This window comes from Gossypium hirsutum, chromosome D06, assembly GCF_007990345.1.
Source record: "Gossypium hirsutum isolate 1008001.06 chromosome D06, Gossypium_hirsutum_v2.1, whole genome shotgun sequence".
In the NCBI taxonomy this organism is placed as follows: Eukaryota; Viridiplantae; Streptophyta; class Magnoliopsida; order Malvales; family Malvaceae; genus Gossypium; species Gossypium hirsutum.
In genome coordinates this window covers 11,377,850-11,398,303 of record NC_053442.1, presented here as the reverse complement: position 1 = coordinate 11,398,303, position 20,454 = coordinate 11,377,850, and the positions used below count along the sequence as shown (strand labels likewise).

At 27.8% G+C, this 20,454-nt stretch overlaps 1 protein-coding gene across 2 annotated transcripts; it reads right to left on the bottom strand.

Annotated features, from left to right (window-relative positions):
• Positions 1-433: 433 nt before the first annotated feature.
• Positions 434-1,914, bottom strand: LOC107900302 (protein SPEAR1). Of its 2 annotated transcripts, none has more exons than XM_041095666.1 (4): positions 1,422-1,914; positions 1,214-1,312; positions 868-999; positions 434-790 (listed from the first exon to the last, which is right to left on the bottom strand). In XM_041095666.1, the coding sequence occupies exons 1-4, from the start codon at positions 1,632-1,634 to the stop codon at positions 665-667; spliced, it is 570 nt and encodes a 189-aa protein (XP_040951600.1). In that variant the 5' UTR covers positions 1,635-1,914; the 3' UTR covers positions 434-664. The 2 variants fall into 2 exon arrangements, with proteins under 2 accessions (XP_040951600.1, XP_016681445.2); XM_016825956.2 differs by having other exon boundaries at positions 434-772; positions 1,422-1,909.
• Between the last annotated feature and the right edge of the window lie 18,540 nt (positions 1,915-20,454).

Sequence of the window (20,454 nt, the reverse complement as noted above, 5' to 3'; positions counted from 1 at the left end):
TGATGTCTAATCATTTAATTCATTACCCAAATACAAAATTCTACACTTTTATATTAACCCATTTTTAATGGTTTCATCTTAATTTAAATTTTATTACCTATGGGAAAAAAACCTAACTATATCACTTTTATATCTTAATTGAGAACCTTTAATCCTCCTCACTTAGTACGTTAAACATTGTTTCATTCATCTTTAATAAAGTAACCAATCATACGATGAATTGGTTCATTCAACTCCCTTGGGAAAGTGAATACATTTGTAGTGTTAGGGTTCAATTTGATGCATTAATCTTATATAATTTTATATACCATCAACCAGTAATATCTAAAATTAGATAAATTTAGTTTTAAAATTTTTTATGACGAATATGTTGAATCTAATTATTGAGAAATGTATAATATAATTTGAAGACATATTAAAATGAAAATTCATGAACAAGAAGATCAATTTTTTTCACTATATCTCATGCAACAAGTCAATTTGCCTTTGATTACATCAGATTCCTTTGAATTTTTTTTTTTAAATTCAAACTAGTTCATATTAATTTGCTCAAGTTGTATGTATGAATTGCAAGATCAACACCTTATTTGAACTTACAATTCTAAGAAAGCATAAAATGCAGTTCCATGAGCGTGCATTTAAAGTGGCAGAAAAAATTTACTGATTACAGTGAGAGCTCCAAATCTAACTCTTGTGTGTCACTTGATACTGAATTCTGACTGCTCGATCTCAATGAGTTGCTGCGATGTTTTTTGCTCCTTGAATGTGAATCCTGTAAGAATGTAAGAAACTAAAACAAATTAAATTTTAAAACACAATCATCACATGGCACATAAACTAAAAAGGAAGGGACATGTGTGTAGCAACCTCAACATGTAGGTTTAGAAGTTGTCTGGTCATGTTTGGTTGTGCAAAATGTTGGGTGTCTAAGAAGCCACTGCTTGGTTGGGAATCACCATATCTGATGTTTGCCCTTTGATCATATTCTCCAACCCCCATCTGTAATAATATATGATTGTAGTACTTGATTTCATTAATATAGTTATTGATGCATAAAGAACTGGGGGAGGTGACAATGGGAAGTTGCAAAGACTTAATATATCTAGGGTTAACTGAAAATTATCAGAAACTTCAATTTTTTATTTTTGAATGAAATTTTTTTTTAAAAAATTTCTGTATAGAGAGAAGAAAGAGGGTGAGGTGGTTCACTTACCATCATGTTGGGGTACTGGAAACCATAAGAAGGCGAGGAAGTTGATGAATAAGAAAAAGATGATGAGGCCATAGATGAATAAGCTCTCATGTTATCTTCCTGCATGTACAGCCATCATCAAATTCCACCCACAAACTCAAATATGATAAAACTTCAATTCATTCAATCACTGAAACCTGCAGGCAAAAAGAAGAAAAAGGGAAAATACCTGGTTGAAATTAGCAGGGTAAGTTCCATGATGAAGAGGAAGATAGGTAGAAGCCATTTGACCATGTAATCTGATCTTCTCCAATTGAGCAACACCAAGCCCTCTCTGGGGTTGCTTAGGCTTCTCTGAATTACCCTTCTTGCCTTTTCTTGAAGACGATGAACCTCCCCTTTCACTCCCCATGTTTGGTTCTCCAAAATAACTGCTACCCATCCTTTCTTAACTACTGATGATGATGATGATGATGATTGTGTATTATATGCCAAATGGAAGAGACAGACAGACAAAGAGATTGAATTCAAGTATAGGTAGCTACCGCAAATCCCCAAGCCTTAATTTGTGTTTTGCAGAGAAAAAAAAAAAGAGTTGCTGAGGAATCAAAAAGATGTGGAGTGCTGCCCCCTTTTTAAGGTGTTTGCAACCCAAGCAAATTATTGCATCGCTGGATCAGATTTTGTACAGATTTATCACAGATATATATATCTGTATTTACACAGATTTTATGCCCTTTTTATTTCCACTACCCTTATTTTGCAAGTACTTTCTCCATCTTTTTATATTACTACATATATATATATATTAGAAACACACCCCAAGTATTCATTATTTTATTTAATACATTACTAGCTTTAAACACTCAGAAGCCTTGTTACAAATTTCATGTCTAAGTTACAAATCTTGAAAATTTATTTCTTTATTATTCATTCAATAATTATAATTTTTTATTTCTATCTTATCTTCCTTTGGGAACTTCAAAACCTTTTTTTTTTAAAGAAAGCAGTCAATCTAAATTAAGCTTTAAAATGTTATCTCATATATATATATATGTGTGTGAAATTTATGGGAAGAAATCTACTATAAAGCAAAGGAAATAAGTATAGTTTAGAGAAAGAATTTATAGATTCTAAAAATCATGTTTGCAGCTTAACAGGGATTCTATTGTTAAAGGAGAAATTAAAGATGAGATATTCTTGAGATTATATATCTTTAATAACTCGGGTAAGAAGTAAGGATATATCTTAATCACTTTTTTTGTCCTCTAACTTTATAAAAAAACATTTAATTTTCCTTTTTGTTTAGTCTTTGAATTTGTATTTTTTTCTTAAATCACCCAAAATAGATAGAAAAGTTAATGTTTGTTAACTTTGCTGACATGACATACATGTGGATTGCCATGTAGACGACATGTCATCATTTAATCAATTTTTTAAAAATTTTAATGATTATTAACTTTTAAAAATAGTTTTTTATAGATTTTAAAATTTAAAAAATTGATATGTAACGTGAATAAAGTTAAAAAAATATTTAACTTTTCCATTTACTTTAGAGTGATTTGACAAAAAATACAAAGAGTATAAATGGTAAAAAGTTAAATAGAAGGTTTAAATTAGAAGCGTATCCAAATTTAAAAAATGAAGAGATATATAGGGGAAAATGAGTGAAGTTAAAAGTAAAATTGAGGGGAACAAATCTAATTAAACTGTTGAACGCATGATTTGTGGGTCAGATATTATGAGTTGTATGTTCCAATTTTTCTCATAAAGGCATGTGAACTTTGTATTTACCCAAAAAACAAATCATGTTTCTCCCAAACTATGGCATTCTCTAGGCAAACGTATTTCAGATTTGTGAATTGAAATCTATACTTATTTTTAAAATTAAATTACTAATAATTAAAAAATTCCTCATTCTAAAAACATTAAAAGTCCAAAATTTTTGCTTAAAAATTTAAAACAAACGATTTTCAATTCATAGTCTAATTTTGACAACCTTAATTCAGGTATTTATAATAATACCTACAGTTTAAACTCGTCACAACTTTGGTGACTTTTTGGCTTCATTTGATAGCCACGTGCCGCTTTCTAATTCGACAGTTTTGCATTAGACATAGGGGTTTATTTTAAGAACTTTTAAACATAAAAAAGGAAAACTTAAATTAAGTTTAAATTGAATTTCTTTTTAAATTAAAACATGACAAATGTAGATTCATCATAGGAAGCTGTATGCTGAAGATGATAAAGAAATTATTATGTTACACATTCTTAAATTTATTATTGATTTTTACAACATTAAGTAAAAGTCAAATAAACAAAATAAATGTGACTTCTCACTGGCCATGGATTCACTAGATTTCGCCACGTGGAGTCACTCAATGCTGAGTCATGAATATTCTCCCCAACACCAATCATGAAGTCAATAAAATATTGGATTGGCGTCAGCCTAAAACTGCCAGCCTATATCCGATTTAACTTGGTAATTAATGCCAAAAGGATATATGGCTAATAAAATCAGAAATTGTAAGGAAAGTGTAGTGGAGAGAGGTGTAGAGAATACGATATCTACAATAGATTTGTAGGCACATGCCAAGCCTTACAGGTTGCAATTACTTCACACGATTTGCATTCCAAATATAATCCCTAGGAACTCGCTGTGTCCCTCATCTCTTTTTCTTTATTAGTAATATCTGTACGAAGCAGCCCCGAACCCTATCCCCCCAATTTCTTCCAAGGTTTTTACATTTTTACTTTTTCCTATTATTGCTTCTTTCTAAAATCTCTATCGCTCCATTTACCAACCTCAATACTTTTTCTAAGACACAGTAAAATATAATGTATTTTATGTGAGACTTCATCACGAGTCAAATAAAATATTATGAAAGACTTATAAATAATTATTAAATTTTTTTATCAGATGTATATTGAAATTTATTATATTGTCATTATATTTTGAAAATATAAATAATTTTACTATTTAACTCTTATGCAATTTAATTTTATCATTCGACTTTGAATTTTATTAAATTTTCCAACTAATTTTGATTTTTTTTAATTAAATATTACCGCTCAATATTATTTCTGATGACATGAAAACATAATTCAATAAATATTTTATTTTGGTAGTTAATAATAAATTAACTTATAAATATTAAAAATTAATAAATTAAATTATAATCTTCATTTAATGAAATAAAGATTGAAAAATAAAAATAAAAAATGCATATAGCATAAAAGACACAATAAGTTTATTTTTATTTAATTTTAATATTATATTATTGTTAAATATTAAATTTAAATGGAAAAGTAATTTCATTTAAATTTATCTTTAAATTATTTTTAATTAAAATTAAATAGAAAAATTCAATTAAAAATTTAACTTTAGTCATAAAATTCAATCAAAAGCAACAAAATTCAAAACAGAGCTAAAGTATAGTGATAAATTTATCTCTAGTTCATATGGACAATGGCAAATATCAAATAAAGTGAAGTATAGCAGCAAATTTGTATTGTAACCCAAAATTTTATTTAAACATAAACCTTAAATTCGAAAATCAATATAAATTTCAAATCTCAAATTCCAACCTGGAGCGAATCTAGGAATTTTTTTTAAGACAAGTCGAAATTGAATTATACATTTTTTGAGATGTCAAAATATAATCTTATCATTTATTAGTTTATAATTTCATTATTTTTGAAAGGATTAAAGTGATTTGAGGGCTAAATTGTAAATTTATCATATATAAATTTATAAATTTATTACTTATGAGGGGCTGAATGGTTATTTTTCTATTTTTTTGGGAAACCAAGTCCCTACATGCCCCTTAAATTTGCCCATGATTCAGACCCTAAACCTTAAACTCGAATATTGATATAAACATTTTCAAAAAAACCAAGATTGATACCAACTCTAAATACTAAGACATTTAACTCTAAACTTTAATAATTTATTATGTTTAAATAAAGCTATCATAATTAAGTCATTTACTAATTTCTATTTTATCTAATGATGAGAAGTTGTGTTAATATTCAATGATGGTCCATAAAACTCAAGCACTAACCCTACATCAAATACTATTTTATAAAAGTATTGAACTAATAAATATATAAGTCAACTTTTTATCATGTTTTTAGAATTTAGACTTGATTTATAGGCGTACTAGTATCATTTCACCCATGCTTCGCATTGGGTTAACTTCTTTTGGACTAAATTATAAAGTAAAAATTTAAAAGTTATAATATGCTCCAAGTTTTTATATTTTTCATATATTTGAAATTTTGTATTTGTATTTTTATTTTTAAGAATTTAGTCATTATACTTTTTTAATTTAAAAATTCAAGTCTAGTTGTTAACCTACTAAAATTCTTACGGTAAATTAGTCGTTGTGACATTTTGAAAAAAACACACTTGGTAGTCATGTGATAAAAAAAAACATTGTAATGGACTTAAATTTAACAAATAATTTCAACAATGTTAACAATTCTTAAAATTCACGTCAATATTTTAATACATTGTAAAAGTTGGATATTAAATTATGTAAAAGATATAGGGATTAATGTCAAATATAAGTGTAGTATAGGGACCAAAACCTAAATTTAAGTATTATATATATTTTTTTTAAAAATAAAGGGATAAAAAAATTTTAACCACTATGTTATAATTAAAAAAAACTTAGGATACACATCTATCATTTAAAGAAGGCCCATATGTATAAACTATATTCAAAAGTACATAAACCAAATTAATATATATAGTTTATATATATAGGTGAAGCTTAAAATTAATATATTTCAAGCAAATAAATAATTACTTGAACTAATTTAATTTAATTTAATTAAAAATATAATTTTTTGAAACGTCAATTTTTTTATTAAAATTAAATGTTAAAAGATTGTGTTTGGTTAAATTATGGTTTTGGTCTCTCTACTATATTCAAATTTAGGATTTAGTATTTTTATTTTTATTTAACATAATTTGATTCATGTACTTTTATAATATCATTAATTATTTTAAATTGTTAACACTCTTAATTATTTTAGCTAAAAGATTGAGATCAAAATTTTGTTCTTAATATTTATTCCAACTGATCATTTCATGTTTAAGGAAAAATTAATGTCATTAATTTAATCAAATAGCTAAGAGAGTTAACTATCTAGAGAACTAAGCTATATCAAATTAAAATAAAATAACTAAGTCTTAAATGTGAGCATAATAGAGAGATCAAAATAGAAATTTTACCATTATTTTATAATGGGAAAAGAAAAATGATCATTTGACACTTCCTTTTATATATAGTGTATGTGTATATAATGAATTTACAGTTAAGAGACAATAGGGTGTAAGGTATCATAGCTTTTGTGTATAAAATATCCTAAGATTCTTGGAAAATGATTGGTCTTTACTAATTGATGATATTATATTTACACTTTTTTGTTACAATTATGTATATGGTGGTTTTTTTTATACTGCAAATGGATTTTCTATTGCCATGATTTAGAAAAGTGCATACAAATATTTTCTAATATGAACTTTGGAAAAAGATATGTACTATACATTAAAACAAAATATTTCCTTTTGCTTAATATAATACATAAATTTTGAGAGAGGATGAGACTTAGACTTACATATAAAAGAAAGGCCTTCCTACATGGACAAGTGTTCCATATTCTTTTTTCCTTTTTTTTTTTTTTTGCATAATGGATAAAATGGTTAAATTTTAATTTTGGTCCCTCCATTATGCCTACATTTAAAATTTAATCTTGATATTTTAATTTTTAACATAATTTGGTTCTTGTATATTTATAATGTTATTAGCTAGTCCAAATAATTAATATCGTTAAATTTTTAATTAAACTGCTACTTGATTATATATATAATTTGAATGTCCTAAGGGTTTTAGAGACGAGTACATGGCTTTCTATTTCCTATAAGTTTGTCTTGCTTCTTTTTTAAAAGACAATGGTTAAACTTCAATTTTAGTGCTATACTACGCTGAAACTTGAATTTTAATCTATATAATTTAATTTTTAACATAACTCGATTCATCTTCTTTTATAATGCCATTAGATGGTCTAAATAGTTAATATTTTTAACTATTTTAGTCAAAATATTGACACCAATTTTTCTTAATTAAGAACACTATTTCAAAAAACTATTTTACTATGATGAGTTCGAGCGCGTGTTTTTAAGAAAAAATCCACATTATCATTTCAACATTACTTTTATCCTTATGTGACTACCAAGTGAATTTTTAAATTTTAAAATGTCACTCTAGTGACTTTAATAGAATTATTTTAACATTGGTAACAACTAGACTTAAATTTTTAAATTCAAAAAGTTATAAGACTAAATTCTAGAAAATAAAAATAGGAGACTAAATTTTAATACACTTTCAACGCAAAGTTAGTAACCATACTAATTTGGTCTGCCAGGTGGCTATTTGTTAGTCCTGCAAATTTGGTTGCTCAGTTCTTTCTAGCAACATAGTTAGTCTTTAATAACTACTTGTCAAATCAAATGCCTTGCTTTATAGTCAATTTTTGATTATATGTTGAGGGCTTTAGCTTGTGGGCTTAAGTTTTCTCCAATGTGTTGCCATACTTATATCTTAGTATAGGAAGAATCTTTTTAACATTTATATGTTTAATGTCATAATTTTTTCTTCTTGATATTCAACAATATTGCATCAAATAAAGGTGTTGAGTGTTAAAACCATAACAAATCTTGTATAAAACTAAATCTACCAAGACTCGTTACGTCATATTATCAAGAAAATAAAGAAGATGTAGTACCTAAATCCATAGATATGTTGAAATGTTTGAGTCATTTGGTTTTTCTGCTTCAAATTATCATGCAATTTTAAAAAAATGTGACTCATTTTCTTAAGATGAGATGTCAGATAAGTTGTGTTACGTAAATTTGAAGACCATAACCTTCACATGTAACTTTATGCATTTACCTTAATCTTTAATTAGATCATTATAAATTAAAAATCAATTACTTGAGTATCTACACATATTCAACCCGTACTTCATTTGCTAACTAAAGCCTAATTAGCCTTAATAATATAAAATGACTTTTAATTTGGACTAACCTTTTAAGATAACAAATAACATACAATTATTACTTATTACACAAATATTACATCCATAATCCAACAATCTCCCATTTCGATTACATATACATATCACCTTATAATTACATGCAATAATATAACCTTATAAGATAACCAAAAGTATTCTTAACAATCTTGTCCATCAATTATGTCAACATAGAACCAAGCTAACTTTTGTTACATATGTTGTAACTCAATCTATCCCTATTCATGCATATTAGCAAAATTGAATGATACAAATCAAGCATGGATTTGTAGCATGTAAATCACGGGCAATGTGATCTACAAATATTTATTTCTAATTTGTTCTCCTTAAACCTTATTAAATTTTGATCATATAAAAGTTAGAGTGTGAATAACCCCCTTAAGAAACTTTATTTCTATAAAAGTATTATTAAAATATCCATAAATTTAAATAACTAAAAAAATATTTATAATAAAAATAGTTAAAATTACAAACTTTCGCTAAAACTGAATATCTTCAAATGACATGATACCTATATGAGTAGTGTGCTCATCAATGACCTTGGATGGTAGTCCCATAGTAAATAGATAGGCAAGCATGAAGCATACCAATATGCTTTATAGACACTTGACAATACTAAACTCTTTCTTTAACAACCAATAATTTAATTTCTATGTGCTTCAACTTTGATGTACTCTTGTTTTTATTGGAATAAAACATTATAAATTTATTGTCACAAAACCCTGAAGACACACCTAAGACAGTAGACTGCCAACCGTGTCGCAACACAAGCCAGAGGGTGTCGCGACACCGACGTGACGAGGCTAATTAATAAGTCAAGGGTGTTTCCATCCACACACAAAAAATTTAACGAAGATTAGTCAACTGAATTAGGTCAATGACCGACGACCAACCATAGACCTATAAAGGACTGCTCTACATAATTTATGGACAGTTTTTACTTAGTTTTATTTTCTGTATCCTATTTAGTTTTATTTTTACTTTTAATTTAGGTTTTTTTTTCATTTATATTTATAGTTTAGTTTTTATTTCGTTCTTCGCGGAATTCAGATTGTGGATCCACCAAACTATTCGATGGATTACCGTTCGCACCACTATTAATATATCATGATTCCTCTCATCTCTTTTCTTGATTTTCTTTTAATGTTTATCTTTTTAATCAAGTTCATGATGTGTGCCAGATCCATGGGGAACTAATTTGGTAATAGGAGATTAAGGAGTGGATGTGGGATTAATTAGCTTTTATGTAGGATTTCTTAACGGATTAGCTGGTTGGGATAAGAAGAACTTAAAACCCTAGGCTTGACGGTCCTAGGAAGTCACATAGGTGGGAATGAACCCAAAATTGATATTGCCTATCTATGAAAATCTTACCCCAATTCGGTCTGGACAGTGAGGTCGAGAGATAAGTATTTCCTGCCGACTCATTAGGTTAGTAGAAGGCCGAGAGGCCCTACTAAGTTAATGACTAGTTGATTGGATAGAACTTGAAATAGGAGTTAATTATGAACAATGAAACAAGTTAGTCTTCTTTCGTTTGGATTAGATTAAATCTATAATTTGTTTTCCCCGATTGTTTTTATGTACTTTTATTAGTTTAATAAAATAACTTCTATCACAGCCTTAGGATTCATCGTAATATAGTTTAATTAAAATACTAACTAGACCCATTAACGTAGAAATTAGGATTAGTTTAGTCTCGCCTTCCTTAGGTACAATCCTCGGAGTACTTCCATACTTCGTTGTATAACTATATTACAACTTGACCTGTATACTTGTGGAGCCACCTAATGCTTATATTTGATTGTAGTATTCACACTCTAGACGTTAGTACATCATGAGGCGGTCAATATCCAACAAAAACCTTTATAATCCATCCAATTACAAAAGATGTTTGACTACATCAAATGTATGACTCTTGGTTTAGGGAACTATAGTGACCTCAAGTTTAAAGATCACATATGCCATTGTCACTATAAGAATTGTTTTAACTTTCACATAATAATCCAAAAGCATTCTCATGATAAGTTGGTCTAGTACATTTGATTTCTAACATGTACTCATGCATTTGAGTCAACATGTCATGCCAATGAAAACACCATTTTATCAATCAATTGCATACCAGCCTCAGCATACTATTGTTTCCCTAACTCACAATAGTAATAAACTAGAGACAATTCAAAAATAGTCATACTATACTAGAGAAGTTATTATTTAATTTATTTAATACACAATAATATAGGCTTAACATAATAATGACAATGCATTTATTAACAAAATAAGGTAAAAAGTATTATTACAATTATCTCATGATTAGTCTTTGAGCATACTTTAACGACCTTGTTAAAACTATAATAAATTTGATTTAAAATTGAATCTACCTAAATCAATCAAGTTAGATCATCAAGGAAATATATTAGATATGGAAGCATCTTCAAAGCCATAGATATATTGAAATATTGTTTTGATTTTCTAAATTAGCACATAAGTTTTAGAGAAACTGACTCTTTTCTCCCTAAAGATGGGATGTTAGAAAAGTTAGCCACCATAACCTTAATATATAACTTTTACACATATAGATTTAAAATTTATTTAGCCTGTCACAGATTAAAAATTAGTTAATTGAATATCTATACATATTTAATTTATATTTTATTTGATAATCAAAGCTCTATTAACTTTAACTACCACCACACTCGAAAAAAAAGCCATATACTAATAGACAAAAAAGCGTCATTAAAAGCACAAATTTGTTAGTATAGACCCCAAAAACCAATATCGACGGTCAAATGGGATACCTTAACGAAGTTCAAGCCATTGGCATAAGGGTAGTCAGTATAAGCTTTTATCAACAGTCAAAATCTGTCGTTGTATACCCACTTTTCTATAGCAATGACCTATTCATCAATAAAAGCATGTTGAAATTCCACCTTTTCTCCAAACTTTTATCAACAATTTTATAGTTGTTGGTATATTACTACATGTTATAGTGATGGCCATTTATTGATAGATTTCGTCAGTAACTCATCTTAAACATTTTTCTTTACTTGTTGCTGTTGGTATAGAGTTATAATCCACCAGTAAAAGTTTGATCACCATTTAGGCATTTTTGTTATTAAATTAATTTTATTAATACTTTTATAATAATTTTAATTCACTAAAAAGTATTAAACTTAAAAAATAATTATAATTTATTGAAAGAACAATTCTCTCATAATTAATTAATTGATGTATCAAGTAGAGTTTAAAAGACAAGAAAAACACTAAGTCATAAGTCACAAATATTTTAAACTTAGTTCATTTGCTCCTAACATAATGAATGTTATACATATTCCATTTCCAATAGCTCTATCATGAAAGTATACCAGACAAAAAAAAAATCATTCCCTACATCAAACACAATGAAATATCAAACCATTACTCATGACAAAATAAGCATTATCCGCAGATGATAAAAACACTCACAAGTTTTAACCTTTTATGAGCTATATGATCCAAAATTGAAACATGCAAAACATCTAGAACTATTGGAATAAGCAAAAATTACTTATTTAACTAACACAAGTACATCATTTTTATCACAACCAAATAATAATAATTCCATATAACCTAAATCAACACCCTCATACCGTCAGAAAATGGCAATTTTGTTGTGGTGTATATTAAATCACTTTTAATTAATATTTTACAATAATAAAAAACATGAAATTATCACTTAGAATATATGATTCGTCCATAATCCAACACTGAAACTTACAGATATCATGTGCATTTATTTTTAATCTCTCGTCTTTATCTATGTATGTAAATTCTCGAGAGCCATATACATGTTGTAATATTTATCATTTCATTATAAGAATATGTTTACTCTCCACAAAAGTGTTTGTCCATGTACGCTTGACAAAAGTCTATGGTATATCCCACCAATTGTAATAGCCCGATTTTAGGCTTAGTCGGAACAGTGGTTTCGGGACCACAAATCCGACGAAAAAAAAAATGTAATGGCTTGAATTTTCAGAGGTGTTGGAACGGTGATTCGAGATCACTAAATTCGACAAATGGGTAGAAAATATTATTAATTTAGTAAGTATAAGTTAAATATGAAGTTAGGAAAATTTTTGAAATAGTGAATAATGCACTAGAAATAAATATTAAAATAATTAGAATCGAAATGAGGTATCAAGACCTCGGGGATTTTAAACTGAGCCATAAATATTTTTATAAATATTTATGGAGTGTTAAAAAGTTAGTATTAAAGTTTCGTTAAGAAATTTTAAAGTTCCGATAATTAATTGAACAAAAAGGACTAAATTGTAACAAATGCAAAATTTTGGGAAATGATTAAATAGCTTAAATGATAAAAGGAAGAGGGCTTAAAAAGCAAATAGACCCAAGGTCTATTTGGTCTGGACGGCAGAGGCATGAAATCAGCAAGAAAGTAAGGAGAATTAAGGGCAAAATTGGAAAATTGCAAAATTTGCTTAATAAAGTTAGGACCCAAGTGGAATTATCTAGATTTTCTCTTCATTTTTCTGAATTCTCATCAGCTAAAACACCATGGAAGGGCTTCTTCAAGCTGGTTCTTCATATTTTTATTACAAGTAAGTTCAATTCTTGACTATTTCTTGAAATTTTTGTATTTTTATGACTTTTACAACTAGGCCCACTTGTTAAATTCATTAGTTTTTGATTTTATGAAAGAAGTTGAAAGTTGATATGAATATGTGCTGGAAGTATATGATGATTTAGCATGAAATTAGAGCTTTAAATTGTTCATATGCTGATTTTATTGAAAGAATTGAATAGAAAGTGAATGTTTGGGACCTAATAGTAAAAGAGTTTGAAGATAGAGTTATATGTGGAAATTCTGAATTTCAATAGTTGTGTAACAACTTATAATGTCTAATAAAGTACTAATTGAGAAAATTAGATTAATTGAGGGGTTAATTGAGAAAGGACCGAATTGTATAAACTGTGAAATTTGGGGCAAAATGGAAATCAACATTTTGCACTAAAGCAGTTTTGGACAGCAGCAGTAGTGTAACTTTGAAAAATCACCAAAAATTGTAGAGATTGAATTAGAGGATGAATAAAATATGAAATTAAAGCTTATTGAGTCTAGTTTCTTATAAAAGAAATTATGTGAGCAATGGAATTGTAAATCATGAGATATAATAGATTTTGTGAGACAAGGTCAGAATGAATTCGGGTTCCCCTGTTCTGACTTTGGAAAATCATTAAAAATTGTACAGAAATTATTATGAGTTATAGTTTATATGGTTAGAATCCTTAATGAGTCTATTTTTAGAAGAAACAAGCTAAAACATCATCCGAATTCTGTACAATGAGATAATTAATTTTTAGTGAAGAGTGGTCGGAACTGTCAGACAGCAAAACAGGGGAAACTTTAAAGAATAAACTGTACTATTTGGCTGAACCAAAAATTATGAAAATTTTATGGTATGAAGATATGTGAGTCTAGTTTCAGGGAAAATTAACGGATCTTAATTTGGAGCTCCGTAGCTCCGGATAAAAATAATTTAGTGACTCTGACTCGGATAAACAGCTTTGAATATACATGTTAGTGAATATTGAAATTATGGTTAATGTTGTTTAAGTGTGTTATACACATTAAGGATGTGGAATGGAGAGGAGGAGGAGGAAAATTGGGAAATATATGAATGATTCGTGTATAAATGGTCATATGTTTGATTATAACTCATAAACGATGAAATATGAATGATGCTTATTTTTGTGCATTATTGGTCATGGTTTCAGCTCATGTGTGAAAATAAAGTTTCATAGTATGTGTGTATGGTATATTCAGTATATGATTTGGCATGAAATAATACCATGAATGGTTTATGAATTAACACATGTTGGTAAGCCTGATATATGAATAAATGATCAAATTGAGCGGAATGCCGGATTTGAGTACTTCTGATCAAGTGATAAAGTGATAAGTGGTAGCTTTAGCTACACTTATCTGATCAAGTGACAAGTGGAAAGTGATAAGTAATAGCTTCGGCTATACTTATCTGATCAAGTGATAAAGTGATAAGTGATAGCTTCGGCTATACTTATCTGATCAAGTGACAAGTGGAAAGTGATAAGTAATAGCTTCGGCTATACTTATCTGATCAAGTAATAAAGTGATAAGTGATAGCTTCGGCTATACTTATCTGATCAAGAGCCAAAGTGATAAGTGATAGCTTTAGCTACACTTATCTGATCAAGAGACAAAGTGATAAGTGGCTGCACTTATCTGATCAAGAAACAAAGTGATAAGTGGCTACACTTATCTGATCAAGAAACAAAGTGATAGGTGGCTACACTTATCTGATCAGGGACAAGTGATAAGTGATCATACGTAAGACCATAGTTATACTATGGCAAAGTGAAAGTGAAGTACTCAATTTTCCGTGACCGTTCTCTAATTTGATTAAGGATGGTAAGTGACAAATGGGCCCAAAAGAATTAAAGTAAATGGATAAGTGGTAGTGTATTTATATCAGGACGATGTTGTTATTCAAACTAAAGTGATATTTTCATTGCTAAATTGAGAATTTCATAAATGTGTTATTGAATGGTATAATCAATAAACATTGAGTTAAATGGTAAATACGTATTAGTTTTGAATTTGATGTCATTGAATTGTACGTGAATTAAATGGAAATTTCTAGTGATATGATTTAAATTATGAGCATGAGAAATTGCGAATTGAATGAAATGGAAATGAAGCATTAAATTGCATGAGTATGTATCGGGTCTCGCAGGCCCTAATTATTATGATTATAATATTTTGAGGATATATTGTGAAAAGTTATAGAAACATGTTAATTATTTTTGAAAGTTTTAATTTTGATGAAATTTTATAACTCGGTTAAATACGTTTACAAGTGTATGTGTTTTGGTAATGCCTCGTACCCTATTCCGGTGTTGGATACGGGTAAGGGGTGTTACACCAATACCATACCATAATGTATATATACACACATATCTCTAAATTGAATTTCCTCCTTGTTAAGGTCCCATTGTTTCTTCCCTATAGCTTTATATAAATAATCCGACAACTCCGAATTCTGCATAAATTATAAATTATAAATTATCCAAAATATTTGCATGTGTCGAAAGCTATATTATATTCAACCAATTGTACAGCATATAGTTTGGTGGATCATGTGCTTTTAACAAAAATATATACTAAAAGCTTTAGGTAATGACCAAGGTCCCATAATTAATTTCAAAAATAAGTTGAATGATTGAGTTTATATTAATAAACTTTGAAGATACCTAGATCTCTTTAATCAGTTTAGCAGAGAGCTGAGCCAAGGAGGAAAAGAAATCATTAAATCCATATTTAGCTTAGGTGGAAGATTTTCTTGCATTACTTTTAATAAATAAAAAAAATGCAAGAGGTCTCTTGAGAATACAACTAAGAAATTGCTTGGGAGGTTCCCTTGGAAACTGCAAGGAGAGATCCTTACCCACATGAGCAAGATGCTGCTGAAATTCAACACTTGGCTGTTATATGAACGCTACTATCGATTTTCAGTTTAAATATAAAAAATTAACAAAAAAATGTAATAAAAAAATTCCATAACTGTTCGAAATATTGATTTATTATTATTATTTTGATTTCTGAAATCAATACATCCAATTTGAACAAAGACTTTTTTGAGGGGTTATGAGGATATAGGGTGACTTGGAAATGAGGCAATATCATTGAATATACCATTCATAAAACCAACATACCCAGTGCTCTTATGATCTATCATGGATATGGTTTTCTGATGTTGTTTGATTAACTAGATCTCTTGGTTTTAGATTGTAGGATGGATCATTATATATATTGATTGCATTTGTTGGCATTGAAATTATTAGATTTTCATAAGAGAAGCTAGAATAATAATATAGAAAATGAATTCAAAAGTTAGAATTTTTATTTTTATGTTTTTTTAAAAAAAAAGAAAAGATTTTTGAAATGATTGATACACAATATTATTCGGAGATTTATTATATTGAAAGAGTTAGAACCGTATATAATTTGATAGCTTCGATACAAAAATTTTTAAATGCAGATGTCAGTAACTAGCTTTTATGCCTTGTTTTACTTTTTCATTTTAGGCGTTTAATTATTTTCTCAGGGAAAAAAAACCGTCCATTTCCTTTTGAAAATAATTCATCTTTTAATAAGATTTTCAACTTCTCATACTGAATGAAATTTTGATAAAGGGCATCCAGGGTGAACCATTATGTAAATTTATTATGTAAGAAAATAGAAATATATAAATTTATTATAAATTTAAATTATTATTTAATTGTGCTATTCATTTTTAATCATTTCATTAAATTTTAAAATTATCATAAAATATTTATTATTTAATTTAAGATAACCAAATATTTAAATTTTTTATTTTTAAAAATATCTGTTTAAATCTCCACAGCTATGTATATTCTAATTTATTCATTTTCAATATATTTTATTCTATGTTTTTACTTTGACATTTTTTTTTCTATTTCACATGAAATCTTTTAAAATTTTTAGTATTAAATTAAAATAAAATATATTTTAATTAATACATACAATAATATGGGAACGGGATTAGTTAAGATGATATAATCAACTCCTGTTCGAGTAGTAATAAGTTTAATAGTTTGAAAGGAGAAAATAACGTTGCAAAAACTTTGTCCTCTATTTAAGGATTCAATTGGGCTAGATTCTAGATTTTCCTGAAATTCAATGTAAAGATCCCATATTTAAACAAAAAAAAAAGACATTGAGATTAGATTTGATAATTCTTTTTTAAATTAGAAAGCAGGCTGTTATTAGTATTTATATTTGCATTATTTACCTTTAAATCTACTTTATTTTCAAAACGTCTTTAACGAAACTCAAGATAATCAAATGGGTAGCAATTTTGACAAAATATGAGCCCCAATTAATTTGTCACCTTCTCACGTGGGGTGGATTTTATAAATCTCTGCTTTATAGCGTTGGAAATAGAAGGAGTATCGACTAGATCTTATAATATATATATTAAATATTTAATAAACATAACATGATATATTTAGATATTATTAATCTGATACGTTTAATATATGTATCATATTCATATTTAAAATTTTAATATTCACTCATTTATTACATACACTTAGTTAATTATTTAAATAATAGCTTCTAAATTGATAAAAAATATATATATATTTTTATTAAATTTTAAATATTAAAAATAGCACTACATCCATTTGGATAATATTTTGTTATCATATTACCACATACAACATTGTGGCATTAAGAACTCATAAAAAAGAAACGAAACCCTACACATAATAAACTAAAAATGAATCCTGTCTATGAACTTTCCTTGTTGAATTAAGAAAATTTTAAAATAAATGAAATGATGCAGTTGCAGTTGCAGTATTACGAAAGGTATGAGGTCATGACTCCTACGGATGGGAATATGAGTTGTTTGATGCAAAACTCTGCTGCCCATGCTTGCATTCTTTCTTAGTTTATTCATTCTTGAATGAATGACAATGCGGAATTTGGTCCCTGCTTCACCTGCCTAACCCTAACACCTTTTTCAAGGTACAAAAGAAAAGCCTATATTAGCTACCTACCTACCTACCTTGATTGCATGCATGCATGTGGCAATTAACAAATATTATAAGTTTTAACTTCAACTTTTGCAGCTCTTTACTATGTTATAGTTTATTGTAAAAATGAGTTAGGTAACAAAAAAGGGGGTTTGAATTTGATCCCAAAGCCAAAAAGTGACTGTATCAGTTTTCTTTTCTTATACATACATTTTCTAGCAACATCATTGCCATTTCCCTCACTGTTAAAAAAGCGGAAGAGGTGGGAAATGTTTAGAAGCCTTTGTTTATCAGTTTGTAACCTAAGCCATATTTTTTAATAGGATATGTATATTGGCCTGACGACATCAAAACTGAGACATGCAGATCGAATCTACCGAGGAACTGAAAACAAACGGGCTTTCATATACTTCACATTTGCGTGTCACGTGGCAGCAGGCAGCAGCTTTAAGATTTATTCTGGGGCTCTATCATTCAGGGCTGATCTAAGGCGGAGGCTTTTGATGAGCACTGAAGCTCTATTGGGTTGTTTGTGGCAGTGAATGGATTGAGCCCATTTTGTCTGCCTGTGTCTGTAGGACAGGCTATAAAGTGGCATATGGCAGACTATTTGAGGTGCCCGTAGAAAAATTCGATGCTTCAGATTTAATTTATGCATAGATTGTTTGGTCAAATCATTTTTTATTAGATATTAGTTTTATTTTAGTGTATTGATTTGGGTTTATTTATATGTTTAAAAAATAAAAAAATATTTAAAAGTAGTAAATAAATTATATTAAATAATTTTTAAATATAAAATATTTATCAATAAACTTTACAAACAACAAAACATCTTTTAATAAAATCAAAATTAATAAGAAAAAAGAAACTGAGATGTAGGTGGAGATTTTTTCGATAAAAAGGTTGAAGGGTGAGTAGGGATTTTTTTTTGATAATAGGGTGAGTGGATTTTTTTATTATATTTTAATTTTTATATTTTAAATGTGAAAAACATGTTCTAAAATGAAATGTTTATAGTTTACAATTTTTTTTTGATTGGTCTGTACATTCCAAATATGTATTTAACATGATAGTAAATAGTTAAAATATATATATTTAATATTATTTATACATCATCCGATGCTTTATGTTTCAGTTGATATAATTAAAATTGACCAAAATAAATCAATGCGATTGATATGAATCAAAATTTTTACCATTATGAAAAAGAATATCACATGTTTTACATTAACACTAAAAAGAATATCACATGTTTTACATTAACACTGGAATGCAGCACACTAACTTATACAACCAAAATCGGTGCAGAACTGAATACCATGCTTTTTATTTTCATATAAGCTTGTTGAGCATTGAAGCTTTTTTGGACTATTTGTGGCAATGAGTGGATTGAGCCAATTGAGAAGGGGCACACAGTCTCATTAATTTCTCTAGGTCATGAAATGCGAAGCATTTTTATGTTTAAAGTTATACAATTTTTTTATTATAATTAAAAATTATTATAATAATTTATTTCATGATCTAATTTTATAAAAAAAATCATTTTAACCCTCCATTTAATTTTTCATCTCTTTTAGTTCTTAAACTTATGTATTTTTTTGGTCAAATCACCCAAAATGAATAGAATAATAAACGTTTTTTTGAACTTCATTGACATTGTATATAGTGGATGGCACGCCAATATTTAATTAATTTTTTTAAATTTAAAAATTAAAAAAATTGATAAAAACTATTTTTAAAAATTAAAGTCATTAAAATTATTAAAAAATTATAAACATTATAAAAATATTAAAAATATTTTTAAATTTTAAAAAATTAATTAAATACCATCTACGTGGCAATCAACGCATATGCTACGTTAGTAAAGTTAACAAACGTCAATTTTTTTTATCTATTTTGAGGTGATTTGACAAAGATACAAATTTAAAGATTAAAATATGCGAAAAATTAAATAAAAAACTAAAATATTTTTTTAATAAAATCGGAGAGCGAAAAAAAAACATTATACCTTAAAAAATTATACTATACTAATAAATCACATTACTCAATTGGTTATATTTAAATCGAATTCAACTCTTTATGATAAAACTGAACGTGCTAATCTTGTCATTTTTTTTATAAAGGATAGAAGTAAGAAGATTGTCAATGGAGTTTTAGCTCGATTGGTATAGACATTGTTATCAGTGCAGAGATTATGAATTTAAGTATACTGAAGCTCATTATAGGTTGAGAGGGATAGAATTAAATTCAATAATGATATTAGCTGACACAAATCTTTTTACCAATCCGTTGAAGGTAAAAGATGGTATTTACTCTCTTATTCTCACCCGACAGTGATAATTTTGTTTTCTGAGAAGCCATTAAAAAGGGTCAGAGAGAAAAATAAATAAATGAAATTTGAGGTCCAAACCAATTCAGTATCTAATACCAAAGCTATGGGTTTTGTCTTCGGTCCAAACCAATGCAAGTCCACCTTAACCAATCAAAAACTAAAGGCTGAGAAAAAACTCGTATGCAAGAGCCAAGATAAGCCCAAATTCTTCATCGTACTTATTTTA

Excerpts from the sequence above, each read along its gene's own strand:
- LOC107900302 (XM_041095666.1), bottom strand. The coding sequence starts at position 1,634 with ATGGGTAGCAGTTATTTTGGAGAACCAAACATGGGGAGTGAAAGGGGA. Across the intron at positions 1,313-1,421 it reads ACCCTGCTAATTTCAACCAG|GAAGATAACATGAGAGCTTA; the intron begins GTATTTTCCCTT and ends CTGTACATGCAG. Across the intron at positions 1,000-1,213 it reads TCCAGTACCCCAACATGATG|ATGGGGGTTGGAGAATATGA; the intron begins GTAAGTGAACCA and ends ATATTATTACAG.